Below are 26,502 nucleotides of genomic sequence, written 5' to 3'. Positions count from 1 at the left end.
CTCGAACTGCATCTGTGAGACAAATGATTGCATTTGTGGATTAATCACTAGTCACACAGTTACAAAGCCCACTAACGTTGCACATTTACAGCATTAATGTCGGCCAACAACAAATATCCTATGCCCCTTTAAGACAGTCCTCCGCGCCAGTGAGTGTTGTGTCTGCTCCACGGTCTCGTCTGGTCCCCGGCTAACATTAGCAGACTGACCTGCTTGGCTTAGAAAGCAGAACGATTTCACGGATAACAATGTTTTATTTTTAGGCCTAATAACGTTAACAACGACACGCCGGATGGTAATCCGGAAGACATAACTGGAACGGGACGCCGTCAATGCAAAGAAAGAGGGTGAGGGTAAAGAAGTAACGTTAACGGTTAGCAGTTGACGTTAGTTAACGTAACGGTTGAAACGTTAGCAGTTAACGTTGCTTAACGTAACGGTTGAAACGTTAGCAGTTAACTTTGGTTAACGTAACGGTTGAGACGTTAGCAGTTGACGTTAGTTAACGTAACGGTTGAGACGCTTCGTGGTTAGCTGCTATCCAGCTAACTTAGCTTTGGCATATTTACTGAGCATTGACCATCCATTGTACGAGTCGCATTACTTTAACCCTTTACTTGTTCATGATAAATAACATCAGCGGTATATGTCTACTATTTAGCTTGCTAATAGCTTTGAAGGAAATGCTGACCTTGATCCAGCGTTACTATGATGAATAACGTTAGGTGATTGATTGGAACCCCCAAATTTACCCCTGATGCTAACTAGCTATTGTCAATGGTTGACCTTTGTTATCAAAAATAGGCTCTTTCTGCTGGACCTGTTGATTGATGCTAACGCCCTTATTTCTCCGAGCATGGTCAGTTCTTCGGGGGATTTAACTCTAGCCAAGTTCATACAATAGTATGCTAAAGGTAATCAAACCCTCATGGTGTTTATTAGCCTGATTTACTTATTTACTTACGTAAGACTTTTTTTATAGGCCCAACTCAATGTGACGCATTTGGCATTTGGCTGGTATTGCATTCTTTCTTTCTCAGTGCTCAGTGTTTGATTAGCAATTAGGTTAACAAGTATATCTTTTATGGCCCTGATGCAAGATATTGTGGTCATTTGTCTAGTGTAAAATAAAAATCAGCACTTTGTCATTCTTAATAATTGTAAGGTATCTGTTTGCCACCTCATTCCCAGATCCATGGCAAAGTGGTTGAAGGACTACCTAAACTTCGGCACCAGGCGTGACCCTCCACAGCCCCCGAGGCCAGATTACAGTGAAAGTGAGATTCTGAGGGCCTACAGAGCTCAGAAGGAGCTAGATTTCGAGGACCCATATCAACACTCCGATAAGGAGCATCGGAATGGTGGTTTCAGCCCCTGTAGTGCCACAGTGAGCCTACCCTCTTTCCCTGCATTCAGTTCAGTGCTGCCTAATGGTGTGGAGGTATGACATGCATCTTTTTACAGTCATGTACGTTTTTACCGTGTCTCGCTAAATGTACCTTTTTGAAAATGTTTTGTTTACATGTGTTATGTTCCAGGTGAAAGTGGTGTCTCCCAAGCACAGACTTATTAAAGTGGACTCTCAGGAGTTTGGCTGCTGTAAAGTCCCTCTAAATCCTGTGACTATTGAAGAGGAACCTGTAAGAACTGTTTTTATTTGTGTTCCACTTTACTTTCCCTTGGCATTTCTCCTTTATTGCCTCCATTCTTTGCTTTGTCTTTATCTCATTTTGTGTACTCATTTTCTCTCACACACGCATATATTCACATACAGAGTTCCAGTTATTTCGTTTGTGAGATGCTTATAGTTTCTCTCTCTCTCTCCCCACCAAGGTGATTCCTTCTGCTCCAGCAGCGTCGGACGCTGACACAGACTACTCTGATCCATTTGATGTCCGTCCAGACCCAAGAGGCAGACCAAACTGGGAGCCCAAATCTGCATCAACAGACTGCTGCAGCTACATGGAGCCATTTGAAGCCCAGCGGATTATCTCAGGTTTGTTATGAGACATTTTTCTCTCACAGATTTTTTTTGGCTCCATATTTTTAGTTCTTGGCAAAATTTGAAAGTCCTTTACTCTTTGTTTATTGTGCAGAACTGCAGCTCAGCATTATGAATAACAGGTCTGGGAGTGCAGATGGCGGCCAGTTATACGATAATCCGTACGAGGAACGGCCTCGTCACTACCACCGAACTGCTCCAGCAGCACAACAACAAACTCAGAGGGTCGAGGTTGGATTTGCCCAGATAGACAGCAGAGAGAGCAGGTTGCCTCAGGACGACGAGAGGCCGGCTGACGAATACGACCAGCCCTGGGAGTGGAAGAAGGACAACATATCTAAAGCTCTAGCAGGTGTGTGTGTGTGTGTGTGTGTGTGTGTGTGTGTGTGTGTGTGTGTTTTACCTACTGTATATTTCTGTCTGGCCATAGTTCAGTTTGAAGGGGCAGAACGGGAGCGCTCACGAGCTCAGACAGAGCAGACCCGGCTCACCAAGACAGGCACCACATCGTCCACAGCTGACTCAGCTACACTCCTGCTGGTTGGTGACACGCCTCCTCTCCTGGGAGAGAGAGTGGATCCATCTATGCCATTGGAGAGACAAGTGTAAGTGGACATCTGCAAATGTTAAGAGATGGTGTTTTTAAATGTTTTTATGCCTCTGCGCCAATGAGAGCCGCCTGTCCAGTCCATTGTCGTTAACGCGATATCTCAGGACTGCTTGGAGGGAGTCCAACTGGTCTTTTAAGGATGAACTTATGTTCAATCTTCAATCAATGAAAATGCAGGATCTATATTTTTAACTGTGCGGTGTGTGTCACTAGGAAAATGTTAAGATTTTATCCCCTCCAGTGGGACAAGTTGGATTTGAATGGTTGTATTATAGCTTGACAGTTGAGCAAACAGAGGAAATTACTTTCCAGTTGGATATTGATCCAAAATGTTTAATTTCTTTTGGGAATGCTCACACAGGTTGACGGCAGCGCTGGGTTTTGTTGTTTTTCCTTTAGTTGTGTGTAATTATGTGTTAGAAGTTATTGAGCTGTTTAGACTGTCTCTCAGTGGTAGAACAGTATTAAAAATTAAAGCAACACAAAAGTCAGAAATCAGGCATCAAAAAATGATTTTCTATTTAGCATTTAGGGTTAGCAGTTACAAGTAAAGAGAGAAGTCAAAGAATTCAGTCATAGGTTTTTTCCTCAGTGCTGAAAGCTAAACTTAGGTATTGAAACATGTTGACGGAACAAAGTAATTGGCATTCATTAATTCAGCTTCTTATTGGGAGGGGGGCAGTGTGTTTCGACCACAAATGTCTGCACCTTGGGGTATAGAGTAAAGAAGCAACTACGGTTTGAGACGGGGTGAAGACCACTGCAGTCCATGAGTTACCACATAGAAGTTAAACTCTTCTGTTGTCACGTTGTCGTGTTTCCTCCTGCAGGTGGTACCATGGAGCCCTGAGCCGCTCGGAGGCAGAGAGTCTACTGACTCTGTGCAAAGAGAGCTCCTACCTGGTGAGGAACAGCCAGACCTGCCGGAACGACTACTCGCTCTCACTCAGGTAGACACTCCCGCTCTCTTACTCCCGCTGTAAATGACAACTCTCTCAGTTAATATTACAGTACTTCCTTTTTGGTGTTTTTTTCCCCCTTTGATTATAAAGTCTGACACATATTTATTTACCAGACTACAGACCTAAGAAGATAGATTGAGGATGTGGAGCCCACCAGGGCCCTCTTTCAGAAAGCGGTATTGGATATAAACGAGCACATATTTGTCTTATGATGAGTGTCTGGTCTGAAACAGCTTAATGATTCCCATAGATGCACTTTCAGTTTTGTTCTGTTGATGAGCGTTTCCTTCTCCCTTCTCACTCTGCCAGGAGCTGTAAAGGCTTCATGCATATGAAGTTCACTCGGTCTGCAGAGGGACGCTACGTGCTCGGGGAGAACAGCCCTCCCTTCTCCACCATCCCCGAGGTCATCCACTACTACACTACACACAAGCTGCCTATCAGAGGAGCTGAACATACGTCCCTACTGTATCCTGTCATAGTGCAGACCCTCTGACACACTCGCGTACTCTTTCTATTGGTGCTACTGAATACAATATATACTCAATGTTTACCTATTTCCTTCCTATTTTCCTACATGCCTTTTAACCGCCATTCTACCTGAACTGCCCGCAAGAGATTGGACTGTTTGGTGCTATCTTTTCCGTTTACCATTACCCCAATAACTACACTGGCAGCTTAATAAGAGAGCTCAGTGCCTCGTGAATATTTGCCTGTGAACTGGTTGTGTCACTGAAATCCTCTTCTTTTAATACCATGAACTCCTGAAAATCAGTAATCATTGATATTAAGATTGGTAGGTGGAACTTCTAGGTAAATATAAAAAAAACAAGTCATGTCTTGAGACAGGAGAATCTACAGAATATTGCATGGAGATGTGTCTCTTTTACTGTAGAGCAGAAATATACTATACTGCCAGATCACTTAAAGGATAATACTGGTGTTGTCTCTTGGTCATCTAGGTTGAGTTTTCAACCCAGGCAGCAGTTATTTCCATGTGCATTTGATGTTTTAAAGCGACAAAAAAAGATATGAGACGTGGGGATTTAAACTAGATATAGACGGTAGAAAGTACTGTAACTGCAAACAACACTATTATTATCCTTCAAGTGTTACAATATCAACCAAACACTACACATACTGTGAATGTTATATAGCTGCATATAACTTCACCTAGTAGCAGACTCCTGCAATACTAGTTTAGAGAATAATAACTGCAGTATTATATTGAAAGCTTTTGGCTTTGTGATCATTACTGTTAAGGAGCTTTGGTAGATTATTTACTGTTCTGTTTTATAAGAATTTAAATGTCTTTTTGAAAATAAAGGTGTCTGTTTTTAAATAGTCTGTGCGTTGTTTGATTTTGCTTTCTGTGTGTGTCTCTGAATTTTAAATATATTGTCCCTGTACTGAAGTAAAGATGAGGTAAGAAAAGGTAAGTTAAAGGAGTTAAAGGTGCTCTTTATCTCCTCAACTTGAACACGTTCACATCTGTGGTGTTAAAATGGTGTTAACACCAGTATTTATGGCTCCTTTGATGCCCTTCCTTACCATCTCTCCTTGTTTATGTGGATCACTTAAAAGGTCTCACATACTATTTTGAATTGTCTACCTATATATATTTTATATATATATATATTTTATATAATAGCTAGATGGATTTTTTTGAATATATATGGACTACAATACAGAAGAGTAAACTTCACCTTTAAGTGATTAAGTGGGAAATACCTGACTGCACCAAACAGGGAGACAGAGTCCCCTTTTTCATTGACAATCTTCGGTAGAGACCTTTTCAAACTTGACATGATTAAGAACCTAAATAGGCTCATTTGTATTTCTTGCAGCAATATTTGTTTGTGCGGAAGCTGACAGGAAGTAAACGGGGACCAAAGCTCTTACTGGCAATGAAAAGGTCCACACCAGCGTCACCTGATCCCCTAACAACCGGTGGGTGTCGGTGGCACCACGAGAGAACGAGGCACAGAACAGGTAACAAGTTAAAGGTAAACCACTATCTGTACTATTTGTACTGTGTGTTAGACGTCATTGATGCTATCAGCTACAGATTGATTGTATTGAGTGGTTGGTTTCTTATGTTTATTATACACTTAATTGTATTGTACCACGTTGTATTACCAATAGTAGGCTTACATGGGAACGTTTAAGTCAAATCAAGCCTGCAACTAGTGGTAATTTTACCCATAATGTTTATTATTTATAACTTAATCCATTGAAATGACATAGTAGTAAAAAATGTGCATTACAGTTGGTATCTTCCTCAAACATATTTAATTCGTACTGACATATGAAGCTAAGCAACAAATTCTCACATTTTAAAAGCTTGAAACCAGCTTATGTTTTACGTTTTTAATTGATAAATGGCTTAAACGACTAAATAAATCTCTTAAAATATATAAATAATGCTCAGCTTTGAATGAAAATGTGTCTGAAATGGGTTTTTCTGCAAAGAAGATTCAACCACCTTGTTAAAGATATCAAAATGGCATCTACTTTCCCTAACAGAATTCAATATAATTAATAATATGTAAATATATAATATAAATGCAAGACAAGATGTCTTGTATACCGAAAAACCCCTTCTGAAAACGTCTTTCTAGTGGAAATTCTGCACAGGGAACATACTTTTAAATTAAATCATTATTTTCTGTCTATGGATGGATATTTTAATCTTTTAGTTTTTTTTAGGTCTCACTTGAATGGCAATTTTAATACTGAAATACTGACGGACTACCATAATATTCATTATCTACAAATGATAAAGTGCGCCATTAGCTTTAAATTCTCTTCATGCACACTGTTTATTGTTGTGTTTGTGAAGTTTGATTACGTTACAATAAGTGATGAATTACAGCAGTAATGTGCTCCGTTTCCCCACATCAGCTTCAACTGTTTCCATGGCAACTCGGACGCATAAACTCGCTCAACCCAAACCCAACCGACTCAGATATCTAGACCGGTAGGCCTAACGGATCCCCTCTGTCTCTCTGTGTCTCCCCTCTGTCTCCCCTGTGTCTCCTCTGTGTCTCCCTTCTGTCTCTCTGTGTCTCCTCTCTGTCTCCCCTGTGTCTCTCTGTGTCTAGACTCTATCTCTCTATGTCTCCCCTGTGTCTCCCCTGTATCTCTCTGTGTCTCCCCTCTGTCTCTCTGTGTCTACCCTTTGTGTCTCTGTGTCTCCTCTCTGTCTCTCTGTGTCTCCCCTGTGTCTCTCTGTGTCTAGACTCTATCTCTCTGTGTCTACCCTCTGTCTCTCTGTGTCTACCCTCTGTCTCTCTGTGTCTCCTCTCTGTCTCTCTGTGTCTCCCCTGTGTCTCTCTGTGTCTAGACTCTATCTCTCTGTGTCTCCCCTGTGTCTCTCTGTGTCTAGACTCTATCTCTCTGTGTCTCCCCTGTGTCTCTCTGTGTCTCCCCTCTGTCTCTCTGTGTCTACCCTTTATCTCTCTGTGTCTACCCTCTGTCTCTCTGTGTCTCCCCTCTATCTCTCTGTGTCTACCCTCTGTCTATCTGTGTCTCCTCTCTGTCTCTCTGTGTCTCCCCTGTGTCTAGACTCTATCTCTCTGTGTCTCCCCTCTGTCTCTCTGTGTCTACCCTTTATCTCTCTGTGTCTCTCTGTGTCTACCCTCTGTCTCTCTGTGTCTCCCCTCTGTCTCTCTGTCTCTCCCCTCTGTCTCTCTGTGTCTACCCTCTGTCTCTCTGTGTCTACCCTCTGTCTCTCTGTGTCTACCCTTTGTCTCTCTGTCTCCCCTCTGTCTCTGATGAGGCTTCTTTCTTTCTTTCTTTTTTTATCTTCCAGTCGTTCTGTTTACTTCCTGGATCAGCTGCCACCAGAAAAGACAGAACCCACCACCAAAACTGGTACATCTCTCACTTTCTATCTCCACTGTTTTCCTAATTTACAAACCTGCCCTGTTTTTTTTTGTGATGCTGTGCATAATTTTTTTTTTCCTTGTAGAGTTAACCCCTCGCTGGTCGGAGCTATGTAGAAGTAAAACGTTCTACACTCAAGTCACGTAAATATACTAATATTACTAATGCATAATAGCCTACTACTAATGACAAACTAACAATTAATGTGCGTGTGATTTATTTTTCAAGAGTCTTTGATACTTTTTGCTGGGCTTCTCTAATAGTTTATTTATTTGTGGCAGCTGCTTATATTTAAGTTTCTTCATTTTTTATGTATATAAATTCAGTATTATGTCCATTTCCTCAGCACTAATTCCATCAGTATAGTGTCAAGTCAGAATGTTACGGTACCATGAATTATAGCCATTATAGATAGGCTTTTAATGTGACAAAAATACATCAGGAAGTGCATTTCATTTCAGACAGTCAGGACGTTATCATTCTCTCCCGACAAAGTCTTATATGTCTAATTTGATGGATTTAGTCGTTGTTTTTATCAAACCAAACCCAGGAAAACTCGGAGGAGCCCTGTGGAGTTTTCGACCACTATGAGTACTATGGAGTAACGTATTTTTGAGCAGGACCCAGTTTGTTCTCATACATTCGTACCTTTTCCTTTCCTACTCACACCAAATGCTCCTCTTTATCACGTTCTGTGTCGTCACTCACTCCCGCACTCATTTACTCTCTTCCTCCGTTCTACCCGTCTATGTGTCCTTCCCCAGACTTTCTCCCATTTGGGAGGTGAGTGAATGGGCTCTCCGTGCCGTACCATCCAATCGACTGTGTAGTCTGGCTCAACCTCGGCCCCCTGCAGCTGGCTGGAATCCGGAATGCCCGCTGCTTGCTGGTGTGAGTAACACACACACAAACAATTTCCTAAGAAACTGCTGTGCGTGCGGTAGATCATGAGTTACACCTCCAGAGTCAGGAAACGGGCTGGAAAGATTACTGCAGACCCGTAACATCCTGGACACAAGCTGTTCCAACTCCTCCCCTCTGGTAGGAGCTACAGAGCTCTGTACACCAAAACCACCAGACACAGGAACAGCTTCTTTCCACTGGCCGTCACTCTGATGAACAATTAACAATTAATCAGACATATTGCATCTTCATTTGCACTATTGCACTATTATCACCTTTCTGCACTAATTCCCTGAATCCATTGTCATTGTTGTTGTTCTTTATGTTCTTTATGCTCATATATATATTCTCGATATATATTTATATTGTACATAATAGTTAAATGTTAAACGTTTATGCTTAGTTTCTCTGTTCTACTTTGTTGTCTTTAATGTCCTTGTTTTTATACTTCTCTTGTTTATTGTATATTCTATGTATGTATGTACGATGGGAAGCAATGTGTAACCGGAGTCAAATTCCATGTATGCACACACACACATGGCTAATAAAGCTGATTCTGAGTTAGCTGGCGGCTTTTCAATTATGCAATGAGCAAGTCTTTTAAACTCCACAGCCAACTGTAGGCCAGGCTTTCAGGTACTTAGAACGTGTGACAACTGAACTCAAAGGACATAAAAGTTGTCTTTAATTCTGTCATAGTCAGTTGTTTATTGGTGTAGGAGTTTTTTTTATCACTTTGTCCTCTGTGGTTTCACAGGTTTTGTATTTTCATGATAGTAGAAGTAATAGCAGCTGTTTTTGTTGGTTTTGCACATATGCTTTTATCAATAATACATCTTAAAAGTTTTACATTTAACTTTCAGATGTAGGACAACAACATAATTGGTTGCACTTTTTTGAGACTGCTTTGAGTGTAAACAGCTCATTTATAATGCAGTCCAATCCATCCAATGGTTGTTGACTGACCAACGTTGCCCTCCCTTGAGCCAATCTGCTAGCATGGCTAAAAAAGGGAGGCTTAAGACTACATTGAAATGAATCCATTTCATTTATTTGATTGATTCCGAACAGCTCACGTCTGACATTGTGCTTTTGTGCATGTGTGCGCTTGTTTAATATAATCTTATTGATGTCCTGAAATGTGACTGTAGTTGAACAGAGTGACGCAGACGGCAGTCGCCACTTCACGAATATGCCAGCTTGCCCAACCAAAAAGAAGGCCAGTTCTGGAGGGCTTTGGCCCAAAATCTAAGGCTGTAGCCATGACCCACATACCCTGCAAAGCTTCAGCACACATAGAGCTACTTGCAAGTAGGTCTGTCAAATGTTGCTCTATTGTGGCATGGATTTACCTGCTATTTGACATGATTATATTTTATCTCCTCAGCCCCTAAGCATGACCACCCCAAGTTCGAAGGAGAGCGCTCGGTGTGCTGGTCCGTCTCCAGGGAGGCAAGAAACTTCGTAGCCAGCCAGAGACTTCTTGAGCTGTCCAGTCCCAAAGAGAGGAACGCTCTGTTTGAGGGATACGACCCGTACGTAGTTAGCCAGGCAGCCCGCTCTGCCAGCCCCTCGCCTCGGATACGACAGCTCTGCCTGCCTCTGCCTCGCAAATGTAGCTCAATCTAGGACAGATGAGGTCTGGTCCCCGGAGCAGTGTTTTGTGTTCTCCTTTTCCTCAATGTGATTAAAGTTGTTTCCATTTAAAAACGTCTTATTTGCTGATATTAAGTATCATTATTCATACCAAGTATGACATTGGTTAGACTTGTAAGCTACTGGTATGTGTGTAATGTATTTTTAATTAGTAAATTATGAATAAGACGACCTGCCTAATTGCGAGAACGTCATTTTTAACAGGGAGGGAGATATTGGTAGCCGCAGCTAAAATTGCTTTGAGACATTCTGTAACAAACATCCTGCAGCACATCCTTCAATTGTTTATTGTTAACACAGACAGAGAGCCAGTGAGTCAACTCTGCAGGGAGATGTCACAATATTAATAATACATTTCAAAAGGCTATATGAACCATAACAACAGATTTTTTTTTTTGTTGCAATCCACTGTAAGTAGGAACGTGTAGCACCTTTTTTTCAAAGCTTATGTTCTTTCATTAGTTATTTAATGACGATTCCATAATTGTGAAATCAATTCCTCATTTCGGACCTTCGTGGAGAGATTTCCACGATCCTCCAGGGGACCCCGAACCCCAGCTTTGGAACCGCACGGCAACGCGGAACGGGCAAACAGCGGGGCGGGACAGATGTGTTTATCACCTGACAGCCCGCTGCTTTTCCATAATCGCTATAGATGGACTCGGCGAGGCGCACACACACACATGCACACCGGTAAATGGACTAGATGTTGGATTAACCCGTTTCCACTCATGCGTTTTATTTCTCGTATCTCTAAACGTATCCGCGAAGTATTGCGTAATTGATGAAGCGAGTATAGAAGGCTTTGAAGTTAGTTTAGTTTATCGTGAAATGAATGTATGATTACTTTAATAAATAGACAAAAGTGGACGGCTCCTATGTGTATTCTTATAACTCAACTTTCAGGGAATCAATGACGTTTTTCAAGATAAGTTTATTTAAATTAGGTCAAGTTTGCGTGTGGGCATTTATTTTATATCAATTTGTCTGTAGCCCAACTGTAGGATAGAGCTGACATGATTAGTTTATTAATTGATTAGTTGCCTGAAAAGGTATCAACAAAAATTGTGATAATGGATCGACCTGTTCATATTATGTTTCAGGCAAATATATTCAAACTTCTAAAATGTGACGATTTCTGGCTTTACTTTTCTCTGTTTTACATCCTTGCAAATTGATTTTATGTTTTGTACAGTGGGTAATAAACGGGCTACAATTTATCTTGTGTTTGGATAATCTTCTTAATCAAAACTAAGAGGACAAGACTGTGTACATCGCACATGGGAGACGTTTGCATGACAGGTAGGAACTAGTTACTCTTATCTTGAAAATAACTGTTAAATATATATGTAGAATAACAGGTAAAGTGCTATGAATGATAATAGAATAGTTATTGTATGTAATAATACAACTTAATTCCAAAATAACAATGTGGAATCATTCCCATTAAAATATTGGCAATGTATCTTTCCACAGTGCATTGTAACAGCATCATTTAGTATGGAAAACTTAAGTGATTAAAATACCCCCAAAATGTAATGTGTCCAAAGTTTCAATTTCATCTTGGAATGAAGAAGCTTCTGAAGAGCATTATCACAAATTTCTGACATTTCAAAGACAAACGATGTATTGATTACTGAAGAAAATAGTTGATTAATGAATTCCATCAAGTTTTGAAGTTCCTTATTGGAATAATTGTGACATAAAAAACAATGGATACATGCTTATGTAGATTAAAGTACCAAACATTAAGAATATTATGAAATTACATCATTAACTTCACCTCGACAGCTCAGTCAGACCTGAAATTCACTCTTTATTTAGACCACCACACCCATTTAGGAAGTAAAATGTTCTCTACATGGGAAAACTGCTGTGTTTGATATTGTTTTACACATTTCCTATGTTGCAATGCTAAATGTAAAAAAAAAAGAAACTGCGAGAGCATGACATGAAAAATGTTGTAGTGAAACTTATTTGTAGTGTAACCACTAAACTGAGTCATTATTTTACATCCTCCGCTGTCAGTTCCTGAATTTTTTTCAGATCTTACATTATGTTGTTCGTCTTTTGTGAAGCGGTTCAGCGTGCAGGGTCCTCAAGCTGAGTCGCTGGTAGGTGATGGGGGAAAGTGAGTAAGCGGGGGTGCACTGTCGGGAGAAACCAGGTGGTGGTCATGGAGCGGAGACCGGCTGTTGTGTGGACCTGCCTGCTGGGGGCCGGAGTCGCTTTAGGTAACATCCTCTCCTTTTTATAATCCAGAGCAGAATGAGTTAGTGCCACACTGATGACGTGCTGATATTTGTGTGAATGCCGGTAGTGGTTGGAGGATATAAGTCATTATTGGAGAGGGATTATGATTCGTTATGTTTGTTAGATCATATCCCCAAGCAGGAGGTAAGTTACTACCACACCTGTTTTGACAGGTACAATACTGTTGGTCTGATAAATACCAGCTACTTGTTTATCTGGTTCTCACAGATACAGTGCATCAGTATGTCTGGTGAATAGAAACTCACTAGTTAGCACTAGGCTGTATGTCAAACATATGTGTGATTTTCATCTTATTTTAGGATTCTGTGAATGTTCCAATGAATGATTGTTGATTATGCCCACGCATGGTTCAAGCTGAACCAGCAAGGAGAGTCTCGAAGGTCTAATCAAGGCTAACATCTTGTACCGTCTTGTCAGAGTTTCAGTTTAAACCTCAGGCTAAATAGCAATGGCATCACATTTATAAATATATCACGGAAAATAAATCATGTACAACCCACGTGGTTGGATTGGATTGGGATATAATTGTCCTACGTTTGTTTTTAACAAGTTCGTCAAGATGCATCAAGTGTTGATGTTAGGCAACAGTTGATGCATGGAACAGATTCACTGACAGCTAATCTACCCCCCCCCCCCCCCCCCGTTCCTTTTTCTTTCATTAAATCTATTTCAAATAATTTAAAAGCATGTTCTGCATGAAGATGTTTATTGTTTTTCCAAACCACTGCTTGTGCATGTTATAAAAAAGTCATAGCTTTAAAACAAACCACAATCTCCAAACCTCCTCATGGAGAACTTGCAGTATCTTGCCCATCCATGCCGTTAACTCCAGCCTCTCTCCATCTTCTGCCTTCCCTCCAGCCTTCTCCGTTATGACCCCCAAGGCTGACCCCCGGCCCCCAAGGCTGATTGGCTGTGTGTTCCAGAATCGAGCTAACGTCACCTGCCATTGGGAGGCTGGTGACACCCCGACGACATGCTTCACTCTTGAAGTTCTTTTGCATTTTAAGTGAGCCAAAACATTCCACAATATGTTCAAAGACATGTTCGGGCACATACAAGTCGGTGAAACATTCTTCCACACTTTGAAATCAGGGGTTTTCTTTCCCAATACTTTTTCAATAACATTTTTGACTTTGATTTAGTAATGATAGCCTTTATTCTCCAGTCTGAATTATTTTAATTCAGTATATAGATAGATTTACAGATAGGTCACAAATTAAAGGGAAAAAACAATGTAAAGTTTCTTAGCAGGGAGCACCACAAGCCTCCATAACAGCTGTATTCTCTGGTACTTTACTTTACTGGAGGGATGAACACCAAACATTCTGGTGCGTCGTCAACTGGAATCTGGTTTCTGTGAAACTACGGGCTTAGGCATGCAAGAGTATAGTGTTCCTGACTGAATTTACGCTAGAGCTTCATTTGCATCTTTTGTTTCTCCACTCATTAATGCATATTTTTCTTTTAAAGGATAAGGCTGGTGTTGTTCTTTAATTTCCATATTGCCTACAAATCTTGTGGAATGCCTGAAACCAACAATTTGGTCAATTTGCCTCACAATACTTTCTGACTTGACTAATGTATCTGTGGCCCAAAACCTTTTCACTCCAACTTAAGATGTAGATCTTAGAATATGTCACAAATATGTAGGTCCACTTTTGCAAAAGGCTTAATAAGCTCCTTTAACAGCTGGGCATTGTAGTGAGGAAGCCAGTGGGACTATTTGCATCACTTTTGGTATTCTTGCGAGCATTTACAGCAACAGGATGGGTTGTGTAATAGCTTTTGGGCAAAAATTTATCTTTATATCAGATACGCCATGTCAGGCTTTGGCTACAGACAACACTTATAACTCTAGCCTTGTTCTTTAATTTGTCACATATCTAGATAGCTGACCGTTCACTCTGTGAAAATACTAATTTGTCAGCAACACACTTCCCTTAGGAAGTTGCTTAATTTGTTGAAATCTATGCGACCAATCATTTTCTAAGAGTCTGCCTAGCAAGTTGGGACAGATGTCACAGTTACAAGAAAGAGAGCATAACAAATAGTTTTGATTTACTCTTTTTATGACAATAAATCTGAGAAACAGCTTCCATTTTACATGTCTTCTATTGAGCTAAGATAAGCATTTTCTACTGAGTGGCTGTTAAGCAGGAAACGGATATCTGATAGTGGCTTAGATATACATTTTATATCTGATATTGTATGTTCAGTTTATTTTACACTGGAAAGCTGAGCCTTTTCGCACATCTTCTGATTGGCTGATATTATTGTACCCAAAAATAACCTAACTTTCCTTGCACTTAACATGATTTCTTTCAAAATGTGATATACTTTCTTTTATCCCGAGAATGATCCAGAGACTACAACTTTCATTACAACATGCCGCTCACTGATGCAACATTTTTTTGTTGCTTTCTGCAGTGTGTGCAGCAGACCACAGACCAAAAGGGACTCCAACAAATTTAATTGTGCAACTCAGTGTTGTAGAATGACAATTGATAAATATTGAATCTTGAACTTTGTTTATCAGTGTTTATGACAGATTTCCAAATAATGTCAAATTAGATTTGCAAGTCGCTCTTCACCAATAGCAAACCATTGGGATTTTGAATGTTTGCAAGTTTGCATTTGATAATAATTCTGTATGCTTTATGCAAATGCTTGAGTTTGTGATCAGCTTCGAATCTCACATTTGTGTGAGACTTTGACGGTGGTTTGATGAATTGAGCCGATAAGAGCCAGACAGCTTTCATCTCACTTCCATCTGTTTGTTGGGTAATACTCTCAGCTGTTTTTGCTGCCCAAAATGAGTTGCAACATTGTGTTTTAAATGGAGATACTAGACTTTTTTTACACAGCAGTCTTCTGATGTGTGCTGACTGTGTGTGCCTGCACACTCATCTGAGACATGTGCAATGCATTGGATGCATTTGCATGACAAAGCATGCATCTATGTTTGCTTGTGGTTTTGTACCTGTTTGTTTCTACTTGTTGACTATTGTGTCAAGGGAAGGACTCAAAGAAACATTGTTTTTTTTATATTGGTGTGTGTGTGTGTGTGTGTGTGTGTGTGTGTGTGTGTGTGTGTGTGTGTGTGTGTCTGTCTATTTCTATGTTTATGTCTATTTGGGGATGCACAGTACAACAAACAGAACTGAGAAGCTGTTCAACTGCACCACATCTGACAATAGCTGCACGGTACGGCACAACATAGAAGTGAGGAACAACTTCTGCATCACCATCACAGCACACGGGCGCAGCGGGAACATATCGTCACAAAAACGGTGTCAGCCTGGTAGGACTGAAGGTGAGGCTGCTGTGCTTCACTTGATTGCACCCGTATTGTTCCTGCATACTTCTTTTTCACTCTTCTCTCCCTGTCTTTGTCAGTGATGTTACCTCCAGTAATTTTGACAAGAATAAAGTCAGTCGTTCGGAGTCCTCAGTGTCTGAACGTAACCTGGATCCGCGACTTGGGTTCCTTTCCTCTGGCTCTCTATGAAATCAAATCTGGAGACCTGAAATCCCAAATAGAGTTCACAGCACAGGGGCAGGTCTGCAACCTCCAAATATGACTAAACACAAAACCACACACACCTGCATGAAGGATCCCATTCAGAATATTATTGGTGCCGTTTCTCAAAGTCAAGACAATGTCTCACAAAATCTGAGCAAGTGGCACACTACGTAAAAAGTTGCCTGATTAATAAATACATTGTAATGTTTTTATTATCATTATTATTATTATTATTATTATTATTAATAAAATCCTTCACATTCCACTTTCAAGAATAAAAACAAATGTGTAGCTTCCTCACATCTTACTTTGTCCCGTTTATCGTTCCTGTATAGTTTGATGCGCAGGTGGAAAACGTGACAGTCACAGACTTCAGCTTCCTGGTTTGTCTCTTCAGACCTGACACTTTATACACTGTCAGGCTTCGTCATCGCTACAGAGGACCAGCGAGTCCATGGAGCCCGTGGAGCAAGGACTGCCAGGGAAGGACAAGAGAGGACGGTGAGACAAAACAGAGTTGACAAACTTGTGTATATGATGAAAGACTTAATCACTATAGTCCTACTTAATAATGAAACCAGTGCTGGATATTGCAATTAAATAGTTAGCGTCTAAACCCATAGGCTTTCAGGAAAACCCCAGGCACATAACATAACATAATTTGTATTAGGATGTACTAAATCTTTTTCTGGCATGCTAAATAGTATGGTAATATGGGTATTGGAACGCAAAGTCTACAGCCATGCTTGCAGGTGTAAACTTTGAGTTAAAGGTAAGCATGCTATGTGCTAATATGTGCTAATTAGCAATGATGTTTTTCAGGTAAATCAAAGTATTGGACAAATTGAAAATTTGACCAGAAGATGGCACAAGAGTAAAATTCAGGAGAACGCCAAAGGGGTTCACCAAAGTAATTTGGATTCATCCTCTGGACACCATGAATGTATACAAAGGTTTTGCCAATCCGTCCAGTAAATTTTGAGATACATCCCTGGAAAAGGAAAAACTATTTGACTTGCTGGTGGCGCTCGAGGAAGTTGTCACACATCAGCAATTAGTGACGCATATGAGAAAGGGATATATTAACATACAAGACATTTCCACCTCATACTTTCCCTGTAATTAAAGGCATTTGTATGTTAGCAGTTTTCTGACAAAAAGGATGCATGCCACCACCACCTTGTTATCGTATTCAATAACATTCTGTTGTATCTCCTTCAATGTATTTTACAAATATCTTTCCCCTCTTTCCGTCATATAGCTCCATCTGAAGCACCAGCTTTCTGGAGGCAAGTGAAACAAACAGACAAGAACGGGTTGAGACTCATCTCACTGCTCTGGAAGGTGTGTGTGTGTGTGTGTTGAATTGTGTGTGAATTTGCGTCATGTGACTCATTTTGTCACTTTGAGCTGTTAAGATTTGCAGTTTAATAACTTTTGGATGCGATTGGTTTTTAATCACCATCCCCTCACTAAATATCCCTAATTTGTTTTTATGTCTCTCTGAAATTACTAATTTAACGCATCATAGCCTGAAGTTGAGAGAGTAATTGAGATAACTGTAGAAAGAAGAAGAGATAATTAAATTTCATACAAACCCTTTTTATATAACAGAATTTTCTCATTTGAAGCTCCATCATCTCACAGCAGCTCACTTTTACTTCTCACTTTTTGTTTTCTGGTTTCTGGTTGGTTTTCAGCCCTTGCCTCACCTTATAGCCAATGGCAGAGTTCTCTTCTTCAATGTGACCTGTCAGACAAAAAGCGCCCAGGTTCTGAACGATCACATGAGCTGCAGAGATTTGTACCATACGAATACGTCCTGTAGCTTGCTCCTGCCTGCTGAACCATGCTCCTGCGCTCTGACGGCCTCCACCTCTGCAGGGACCTCGCCAGAAGCCCGAATATGGCTCAGTGGAGCTTCTGAGACAGGTAGGGTGTCATGACATCAAGGTACATCCATCGACGCTATTGTTCATCCTTTAAGTAACTTTGATCCCTCAAGGTTATCTCTGGGACTTACAGATGTAGTGTGTAAGTGAAGTCTTGTTCAACCACGAGTCATCAATTTCAATGCTCCGTTGCAAGAGTTACCCAAGTCTTTGGAACTCTACTGGAGAGATTCATAATTTTGTCTATTGCATTAAATAGAGGATAACTTCATTTATTTTCAACCTTGACCCTATATTCCCATATTTTTGGGTCTAAGCGACTAATGGGGACAACCATTTTTTATTTGTTCCAGTATTTACAGAAAACTGCTGTTTGGGAGATGCTAAATGGGCTGTAAATTAATCGCTCGGGGCAATTGTGCACCGTCAATGTACAGTTGTGGTCAAAAGTTTACATACACTTGTAAAGAACATAATGTCATGGCTCTCTTGAGTTTCCAGTTATTTCTACAACTCTGATTTTTCTCTGATAGAGTGATTGGAACAGATACTTCTTTGTCACAAAAAACATTCATGAAGTTTGGTTCTTTCATGACTTTATTATGGGTTAACAGAAAAAGTGACAAAATCTGCTGGGTCAAAAATATACATACAGCAACATGAATTAGCAATTTTGGTGACTTAGAAAGTTGTGTCAATGAAATGAGCTTCATAGCATGGCCTCTTAACTTCTTGTGAGTGATTATGAGTGACTACAGCTGGTGACTTCTCTGAGGTCATTTAAATAGGGCTCATTGGATACAAACGCCCACAAACGCTACAATGGGAAAGTCAAAGGAGCTCAGCATGGATCTGAAAAAGCGAATCATTGACTTGAACAAGTCAGGAAAGTCACTTGGAGCCATTTCAAAGCAGCTGCAGGTCCCAAGAGCAACAGTGCAAACAATTGTTTGTAAGTATAAAGTGCATGGCACTGTTTTGTCACTGCCACGATCAGGAAGAAAACGCAAGCTATCACCTGCTGCTGAGAGAAAATTGGTCAGGAGGGTGAAGAGTCAACCGAGAACCACCAAAAAGCAGATCTGCCAAGAATTAGAAGCTGCTGGAACACAGGTGTCAGTGTCCACAGTCAAGCGTGTTTTGCATCTCCATGGACTGAGAGGCTGCCGTGCAAGAAGGAAGCCCTTGCTCCAAAAGCGGCACCTTAAGGCTCGACTGAAGTTTGCTGCTGATCACATGGACAAAGATAAGACCTTCTGGAGGAAAGTTCTGTGGTCAGATGAAACAAAAATCGAGCTGTTTGGCCACAATGCCCAGCAATATGTTTGGAGGAGAAAAGGTGAGGCCTTTAACCCCAAGAACACCATGCCTACCGTCAAGCACGGTGGTGGTAGTATTATGCTGTGGGGCTGTTTTGCTGCCAATGGAACTGGTGCTTTACAGAGAGTAAATGGGATAATGAAGAAGGAGGATTACCTTAAAATTCTTCAAGATAACCTAAAATCATCAGCCCGAAGGTTGGGTCTTGGGCGCAGTTGGGTGTTCCAACAGGACAATGACCCCAAACACACATCAAAAGTGGTAATGGAATGGCTAAATCAGGCTAGAATTAGGGTTTTAGAATGGCCTTCCCAAAGTCCTGACTTAAATCCCATTGAGAACATGTGGACAATGCTGAGGAAACAAGTCCATGTCAGAAAGCCATCAAATTTAACTGAACTGCACCAATTCTGTCAAGAGGAGTGGTCAAAGATTCAACGAGAAGCTTGCCAGAAGCTTGTGGATGGCTACCAAAAGCGCCTAATTGAAGTGAAAATGGCCAAGGGACATGTAACCAAATATTAGCACTGCTGTATGTATATTTTTGACCCAGCAGATTTGATCACTTTTTCTGTTAACCCATAATAAAGTCATGAAAGAACCAAACTTCATGAATGTTTTTTGTAACAAAGAAGTATCTGTTCCAATCACTCTATCAGAGAAAAATCTGTTGTAGAAATAACTGGAAACTCAAGAGAGCCATGACATTATGTTCTTTACAAGTGTATGTAAACTTTTGACCACAACTGTACATCCACTAAAAGTGCTTGTTTTTGTTACTTACAAGCTCAGATGGTGCTTTCCATTATGTTGTCAGACTCTTATGATAATAATCTGAGTTTGTCAGTTCCAAAAAAAAGCTATTTTAGTTGATGTTCATTGATGGAGAGGAATTCCCCCTTTTTAGTGGTTACTGTCTGCAGCGCTCTCTCTTAATACCAAAACAATTAAAATAAATTGTTGTCCCCATTAGTCTCTTTTTCAGGTTAAAAATACCAAAGTTTAATAATAGAAAAAAATACTGCAATCAGAATATTGAACTTCTCAAATCAGGTACCGTTGTCACTGTAAATAAAGCCATGCCTACAAACTACTCCCTTTTTTTTCTCTTCAGAGCCACCACCCCCGAGGCAATTCACTGCAAATACACTAAATAACAGTGCCTTGGATGTCCATTGGACGGCTCCAGTTAATTGGTCAACGAGCGGCTTTGTAGTGGAGTGGTTTGCTGTCAAAGAGAAAAACAGAAGCATCCTTTACTGGGAAAAGCTGAAGACTTCCTGTACAGCGCTGATCATCACAGGTAATCCAACAATACGTACAACAGCCTAAGGTGTAAAATGTTACATATATATGATTAGTTCTTAAAGGTGCTAATTTTATATAAAGCCTAACAGCCACCCTCGAATTGCCATTGCCATGTTGAGAGCCATGGGGAGAGAATCATACTGTATATCATGCTGAATATGATGAAGCGATAATTTTTTTTATTAATCAACCAATACTGATAATTACTTCCATCTTTTTATTGTTTTAGAGGGTATAAAGCCGATGGAGCGTTATGCTGTTTCTGTCAAAGGGCTGGATGGTGAGAGAGGGGCGGGGCAGAACCGGACGGTTACCATTTATACACACCAAGGAGGTATGTGATCTACATGGTATTGTCTGAAGCCAAAAAGTAAAAGTAGGTCCAGACCAGGAAAGCTTCATTTCTACATAAGATGTTGATAAATCTAGTAAAATAACGGATCACAAATGTATACTTTTCTTTTTTCAAAGGTTCTGTAATTTCCTAAAATAACTAGGGACTATAGTTTTTGGGAAACACCATTCTCCAGGAGTCATTTGTGCATTTTTTGGGGAATATTTTTTGCTGCTGCTGAACACAGCATGATGGTGTATGTGGTATCAACACAAAAAATAAACTTTAGTGTTCATGTTTATCGTAATGAAGTAACAAGTCACCCAGAGTAATTAATCATTATTGCAACAATGGAGGTCTAGTGCACAGAGAAATAAGAGTTTGGCTTTGCAGGCAATACTTGCCAGTAAGATACATTTTGTTTTTGATTTTGGTCTTCTCTTGAGATTTGTTTGCAACAAAAAACAGAAAATATCACAGGACTTAGTATTTGTGAGCTAAACTATTGTCTGTGTTATAACTTGGGTACTTGCTCTACTTCTTTTCCCTTGTATGTTCCAAAGTAGGATAATGTTCTCTTGTCTTGAACAGCATCTTGTATACAATGCACCATTAGCGGCTCTTTATATTAATACTTGATGGAAGTCGATACTAAATAGAACAATCGATTGGAGCTTGTTGGTCCAATATAAAAGCTGCTGACTTCATGTTGTACCTCGTGTGATGAGGTGATCATGAGGTGATTTGATTGCTGCCAATCCGTGATGGTGTTGTCTCACAGTCTCTTTTACGTTGTAAGAAGCATTCAACAGAGGAAAAGAGAACTATAACATTCAACAAATTGTTGAAAATTAATTCCAGCTGCTGTGTTTATTTTCATTTTGTTAATTTTCGCCTCTGCTGGTATGATGATGAAGTCATGACAATGATCCAGACCATGACAGCTTGTTTGTGAGAAAACAATATCAAATTAGTTTGATTGTAAGCCAACATTGTCAGACCAGACAGCATCTGCTCAGCAGGTTGAAGTAACCACAAGTTAACCAGACCGGTTGTTGTGAAATAGAGACAGAGATCCAGCCTCCTCACAATCACTTCTGTAGATGATCCTCACCATTGCGGCCTGCAATCGCCGAGAGAACCGAAATCCAATACTCTGAAGTTATTTTGCTTGGGGAAAGTGAGCTGCAGAACTTCGACCCAGATTTGGACCTCAGCTATCAAAGTAATCTCCAAACATATTCCTATTACTGCTACTCTCCGCTCCCAGTTTCAGAGGGTCAAACACCTCAAAATACCAGAAAATGTGAGAAGAGGTGCATCACAAGCTCAACTAGTGCCCAGATGACCTCCAATGCTGATCTGTCCTCCAGCTCCTTTTGAAAATTGAAAATTAATTCCAGCTGCTGTGTTTATTTTCATTTTGTTAATTTTCGCCTCTGCTGGTATGATGATGAAGTCATGACAATGATCCAGACCATGACAGCTTGTTTGTGAGAAAACAATATCAAATTTGTTTGATTGTAAGCCAATATTGTCAGACCAGACAGCATCTGCTCAGCAGTTTGAAGTAACCACAAGTTAACCAGACCGGTTGTTGTGAAATAGAGACAGAGATCCAGTCTCCTTCTCACAATCACTTCTGTAGATGATCCTCACCACCCCCCTCTGCTCTTATATAGTGCCCTCGGCTGGTCCTAAAGTGGTGGTGCAGCAGATCTCCGGCAGCAAAGTGGAGCTCATGTGGAGTCCTGTACCTGTGGAGGAGCTTCATGGTTTCATCCGCAACTACACAATCTTCTGCAAAACAGCAAACCAACAAGACAGGAGTGAGTGATACACACACATTCAAGCCTGCTGAGGCAACGCAGACCAGCACTTTACACACGCATTAATCCAGATGTGTGTAAAAGGAAACGCTGGAGAGTAAGCGGCCTGTTGAAAGTATCTTTGAGTAGGATGAGAGTAGTGTTGGATTTCAGTGAATGGAGTTGCGTTTTTTTCAAAATCCAATATTCAACATTGATAACGTCATTCATCTATATTTCTCGACACTTATTCCATGTGGTTGATTATTCTTAATCCTAAACTCATTAACCAAGGCTTGCCTTCAAACAAACAAATAAAATACAAAACTTTGTTACAAAAACAACCTCATAAATAGAGATCAGTTACAAATTAATTAGCAAATAATTCAAAACACAATGATACAGACTATTGAAACATTGTCAAAGGTAACAGTAAAATATCCTCAGATTACACGATTGTCCTTATCTTTGTATCCTTATGAGGGTAGAATGAACACTTACAGTGAGGTCATGGATATTTTATACAGTACAATTGTTTCTTCTTCTTTGTTTTCATCCGTATTCTTTATTACTTCATCACATTTGGTCCATGTTGTTCCTTTTCTTGTTTATTCAGGATTCACTGCGCCTGGTCAAGATCTCCGTTACTCTCTGAAGGATCTGTCACCTGGTAACTATGACATCTATATGGTGGCCAACACTGAAGCTGGAGCTGGAAAACCTGGGCCCACCGCTAATGTGCACATAGGTAAAGACTGGAAACACACACACACACACACACACACACACACACACACACACACACACACACACACACACACACACACACACACACACATATGTATATATGTATATTGCTGTTTCTTTCACTAAACTATGTATGTGTGTGAAGAATCTGAGGAAATCCCGATAGTGCTGTATGCCATCCTTCCTCTCATTCTGACTTCACTAGCCCTGGTGCTGATGGGCTGCCTGGCACAGAATAAAAGGTAAGATCTCTGTGCACCAAAGGCATCCCACACTAAACACAAAAACATCTCCTCAAAATTCAGTGTCCTACTTTTAATGTTTTACCCACTTCGTACATTTGGCAGATCATTTTATAATATATATATTTTGTTCCATTCTGTAATGTTTTTCCTAACAAATAACTTTGTAGGGTGAAACAGAAGCTGCATCAAGACATACCTGATCCTTCCCATAGCAGCATGGCCCACTGGACCCCAAAAAGCCCTTCTGAGGTAACCTTTAACCCCTCTCCCTAAATCCTAAATCCAACATACTGTATGCCCACAGGTTAAAAGCTACCTGCTCAGCACCAGACAGCAGACAGACACAGTTAGCGACTAGCTAGTGGACATAGTGAACATAGTGGAACATTTAGCAACTGAAGAACCAGATATTTCCCTCAGGAGTTGGTAGAGACTAAAAACAGTGCTAAAAGAGAGTGATTTGGACTCGCCAGGTGGCCAGAAACACAATTCCAAATGAGTGAACAATGTTTCGCTGTAACTGTTTTATAACAAGTTCGCCATACCAACTTAAAAGGAGATGATATGTCAGTGTTATGTTCACTTTTTTCCGCTGCCAAAAGTGAAAAATAGAAAACTGTATACTTCCTTAAATAAAATAACATTTTAAAATTAGATTTTTGTTTTTCACCTCAGAGTATGACGCGGCCTGCAATCGCCGAGAGAACCGAAATCCAATACTCTGAAGTTATTTTGCTTGGGGAAAGTGAGCTGCAGAACTTCGACCCAGATTTGGACCTCAGCTATCAAAGTAATCTCCAAACATATTCCTATTACTGCTACTCTCCGCTCCCAGTTTCAGAGGGTCAAACACCTCAAAATACCAGAAAATGTGAGAAGAGGTGCATCACAAGCTCAACTAGTGCCCAGATGACCTCCAATGCTGATCTGTCCTCCAGCTCCTCCAGCTCCTCCATCTACTCCAATGTCCTCTTCTCTAAAACGCAGAAAGGTCCCCCTACACCTGATCCATCCCTCTCCTACCTCCCCTCCAATGACTGGCAGCAAAGCACTGTCGATGACGTTAAGCTCCAGCTAGGTGGAGACAGTGAGCCGTCTGTGTCTCTGCACAGCAGGAACGCCACCATATCTGACTCACCTCTCTCACAAACAGATGAACTGAAAACCTTCCGTCTTCTGAGGCAGCATCAAAACCCTGTCTCCTCCTCTGACTCCAGCAGCATCTCTAGTTCCTCCGTCCTGCCTCCTACCCCAGCTGACGTCACGTCACCCCAACACACTTTTTCTCAAAGCCTCAATAACTCGGTTGCTTCGCTGCAGCCCGACACCTTCACTCACCCCGGTGATACTTTTACTGGGACTTTTTCACCTTTTCCTTTCTCTGTTTATGTGGATTCCTCTCTCTGTCCTATGGAGTGTGATCCTTACACCTCCTCTGCTATTTAGTTTCATGCCAGGGAATTAAAAAAAAACATTTGTTTTATTACAGTGTCCATAAAAAATATGCACAGCCCCTTTGTCTCTTTTATTAAAATGTTCAGTTTTAATAAATCCATTTGTAAAAATTGCATTATTTATTCTTTACAAGTGGATTGTCTATCTATGATTATTTTTAATCAGTCTGATCAAGAAATTTGTTTTTCTCTGGCATTTTTTAATGCTGAGTATCCAAAAAGATTTTAAAGGAATAGTTAGACATTTTGGGAAATAGACTTATTTATATACTTTATTTGCTTACCGTATCTGGTTCCCCCTGCTTCCAGTCTTTATGCTAAGCTAAGCTAATCGGCTGCAGGTTGTAGCTTCGTATTTACTGTACAGTCATGCCAGTGGTGTCAATCTCTTTATGTAACTCTATAGGCAAGAAAGACAATAAGCATGTTTCTCAAAACATCAAACTATTACTATATTTGCACAACCAAATTTAATATGACAAGACAAAACATGAAAAAAGGGGGTTGAATAGTTTTTATGGACACTATTATTTATGATTGACCTATGACATTTCTGTACATGTTTGATCCACTGTGACCATTTTATAATGTTTTTTTGACAATGTGCTACTATACACAGCTCATACATATTGTACTGAATGTTTGAGCCATGGCTTAAATACTGAGGAATGTAAATAACACAAAACGCGGCTTGCAACACCGTCTTCTGTACATATTGTACACACTGATGTTTGGGAGTGCCTGTTTTATTTTTCTGTATTCAGTGCGCCTTTATTTACAAATGTGCTATTATACATACGACCAATTTAGGATGTTCCTGCCAGTTAACAGCATCTCTTCTCCTCCTATGTACTTTATATCCATCATATCTGCTGGTCAGTTTCTCCTGGTGGCAGCTGTTTGCGACTTTTCCCCTTGATATATTACATATTTTTTCAGTTACATACTTGCAATGTGACCCCTTTAGAGTTTTTTTAGTTCCCCATGTTGCTTTGAAAACTCACATACCTGGAATTCAGACCTCTTATTATATAGCTAAAACGCTGCTTAACCTTACAATGAGCCATCGTTTGTATCAGTGTTTGTAACTGATTACTTCAGAAATTAAGTTCTTTTCAGTTTATGTTATTGGTACAGTATGTTTGTGCATTCAAATGTGCAGTCAATGCGCCACCATTTCCACATTAAAACAGAACATATGTTGTGTGTGAAAGTTTGGATTCATAACTTATTCGTCCTGCATAACTTGTGTTTTCAGTTGAGTAGATATCCTTTAGACTGGAAAGTTTACTTGGTATGTATGTTGCTCTTTTATGGCACCGGTGATACTAATAACATTAACAATGTTTCTGCTCTATTCAAATCTCCCAGTTAGCCATGACAGTGTTACAGTGAGCCCGCACATAACCGGGACACTGAAACTGAAGCAGCTAAATTGATTTCAGCCATAAAATGTATTATTTACACTTGTGCTTTTCCTTTGACATCTCAAAATGTCTTCTGTGGAAAAAAAGCCTTAGGATAAGGAATCAAAACGTCTTGGTAAAGCACACAGTGGTAGAAATAAACTGTC

The 26,502-nt window shown here is 40.3% G+C and overlaps 3 protein-coding genes across 5 annotated transcripts; all 3 read left to right on the top strand.

Moving 5' to 3' along the window:
• Window positions 1–155: 155 nt before the first annotated feature.
• On the top strand, window positions 156–4,921 carry LOC137866434 (SH2 domain-containing adapter protein F-like). 3 transcript variants are annotated; one of them, XM_068702352.1, is made up of 8 exons: window positions 156–347; window positions 1,192–1,441; window positions 1,539–1,640; window positions 1,834–1,996; window positions 2,097–2,354; window positions 2,433–2,607; window positions 3,443–3,562; window positions 3,884–4,921. In XM_068702352.1, the coding sequence occupies exons 2-8, from the start codon at window positions 1,196–1,198 to the stop codon at window positions 4,068–4,070; spliced, it is 1,251 nt and encodes a 416-aa protein (XP_068558453.1). In that variant the 5' UTR covers window positions 156–347; window positions 1,192–1,195; the 3' UTR covers window positions 4,071–4,921. The 3 variants fall into 3 exon arrangements, with proteins under 3 accessions (XP_068558453.1, XP_068558456.1, XP_068558454.1); XM_068702355.1 differs by having other exon boundaries at window positions 3,688–3,976; XM_068702353.1 differs by lacking the exon at window positions 156–347 and adding an exon at window positions 493–914.
• A 317-nt stretch (window positions 4,922–5,238) lies between these two features.
• Window positions 5,239–11,158, top strand: spmap2 (sperm microtubule associated protein 2). The gene is made up of 7 exons (XM_068702356.1): window positions 5,239–5,566; window positions 6,479–6,554; window positions 7,389–7,450; window positions 7,548–7,605; window positions 8,227–8,353; window positions 9,517–9,676; window positions 9,753–11,158. The coding sequence occupies exons 1-7, from the start codon at window positions 5,482–5,484 to the stop codon at window positions 9,992–9,994; spliced, it is 810 nt and encodes a 269-aa protein (XP_068558457.1). The 5' UTR covers window positions 5,239–5,481; the 3' UTR covers window positions 9,995–11,158.
• A 4,538-nt stretch (window positions 11,159–15,696) lies between these two features.
• Window positions 15,697–24,921, top strand: LOC137866430 (interleukin-6 receptor subunit beta-like). The gene is made up of 11 exons (XM_068702348.1): window positions 15,697–15,858; window positions 16,157–16,322; window positions 17,083–17,165; window positions 17,522–17,753; window positions 20,148–20,336; window positions 20,571–20,675; window positions 22,358–22,504; window positions 23,100–23,231; window positions 23,376–23,472; window positions 23,643–23,724; window positions 24,151–24,921. The coding sequence occupies exons 1-11, from the start codon at window positions 15,697–15,699 to the stop codon at window positions 24,919–24,921; spliced, it is 2,166 nt and encodes a 721-aa protein (XP_068558449.1).
• Window positions 24,922–26,502: the final 1,581 nt, after the last annotated feature.

This window comes from Cebidichthys violaceus, unplaced genomic scaffold (genome assembly GCF_023349555.1).
Source record: "Cebidichthys violaceus isolate CVI_PGR_0920_01 unplaced genomic scaffold, fCebVio1.0.p SCAF_83, whole genome shotgun sequence".
NCBI lineage: Eukaryota > Metazoa > Chordata > Actinopteri > Perciformes > Stichaeidae > Cebidichthys > Cebidichthys violaceus.
The sequence above is the reverse complement of the archived record's forward strand: the minus strand, read 5'-3'. Positions and strand labels throughout refer to the sequence as shown.

What these genes read in the sequence shown, in the direction of transcription:
- LOC137866434 (XM_068702352.1), top strand. Translation starts at nt 1,196, where the DNA reads ATGGCAAAGTGGTTGAAGGACTACCTAAACTTCGGCACCAGGCGTGAC. An exon ending in TGACTATTGAAGAGGAACCT is followed by an intron (nt 1,641 to 1,833) that starts GTAAGAACTGTT and finishes CTCCCCACCAAG; the next exon opens with GTGATTCCTTCTGCTCCAGC. An exon ending in AGCCCAGCGGATTATCTCAG is followed by an intron (nt 1,997 to 2,096) that starts GTTTGTTATGAG and finishes TTTATTGTGCAG; the next exon opens with AACTGCAGCTCAGCATTATG.
- spmap2 (XM_068702356.1), top strand. Translation starts at nt 5,482, where the DNA reads ATGAAAAGGTCCACACCAGCGTCACCTGATCCCCTAACAACCGGTGGG. An exon ending in CGACTCAGATATCTAGACCG is followed by an intron (nt 6,555 to 7,388) that starts GTAGGCCTAACG and finishes TTTATCTTCCAG; the next exon opens with TCGTTCTGTTTACTTCCTGG. An exon ending in AATGCCCGCTGCTTGCTGGT is followed by an intron (nt 8,354 to 9,516) that starts GTGAGTAACACA and finishes ATGTGACTGTAG; the next exon opens with TTGAACAGAGTGACGCAGAC.
- LOC137866430 (XM_068702348.1), top strand. Translation starts at nt 15,697, where the DNA reads ATGTTACCTCCAGTAATTTTGACAAGAATAAAGTCAGTCGTTCGGAGT. An exon ending in TCATCTCACTGCTCTGGAAG is followed by an intron (nt 17,166 to 17,521) that starts GTGTGTGTGTGT and finishes GTTGGTTTTCAG; the next exon opens with CCCTTGCCTCACCTTATAGC. An exon ending in CAGTGGAGCTTCTGAGACAG is followed by an intron (nt 17,754 to 20,147) that starts GTAGGGTGTCAT and finishes TTTTCTCTTCAG; the next exon opens with AGCCACCACCCCCGAGGCAA.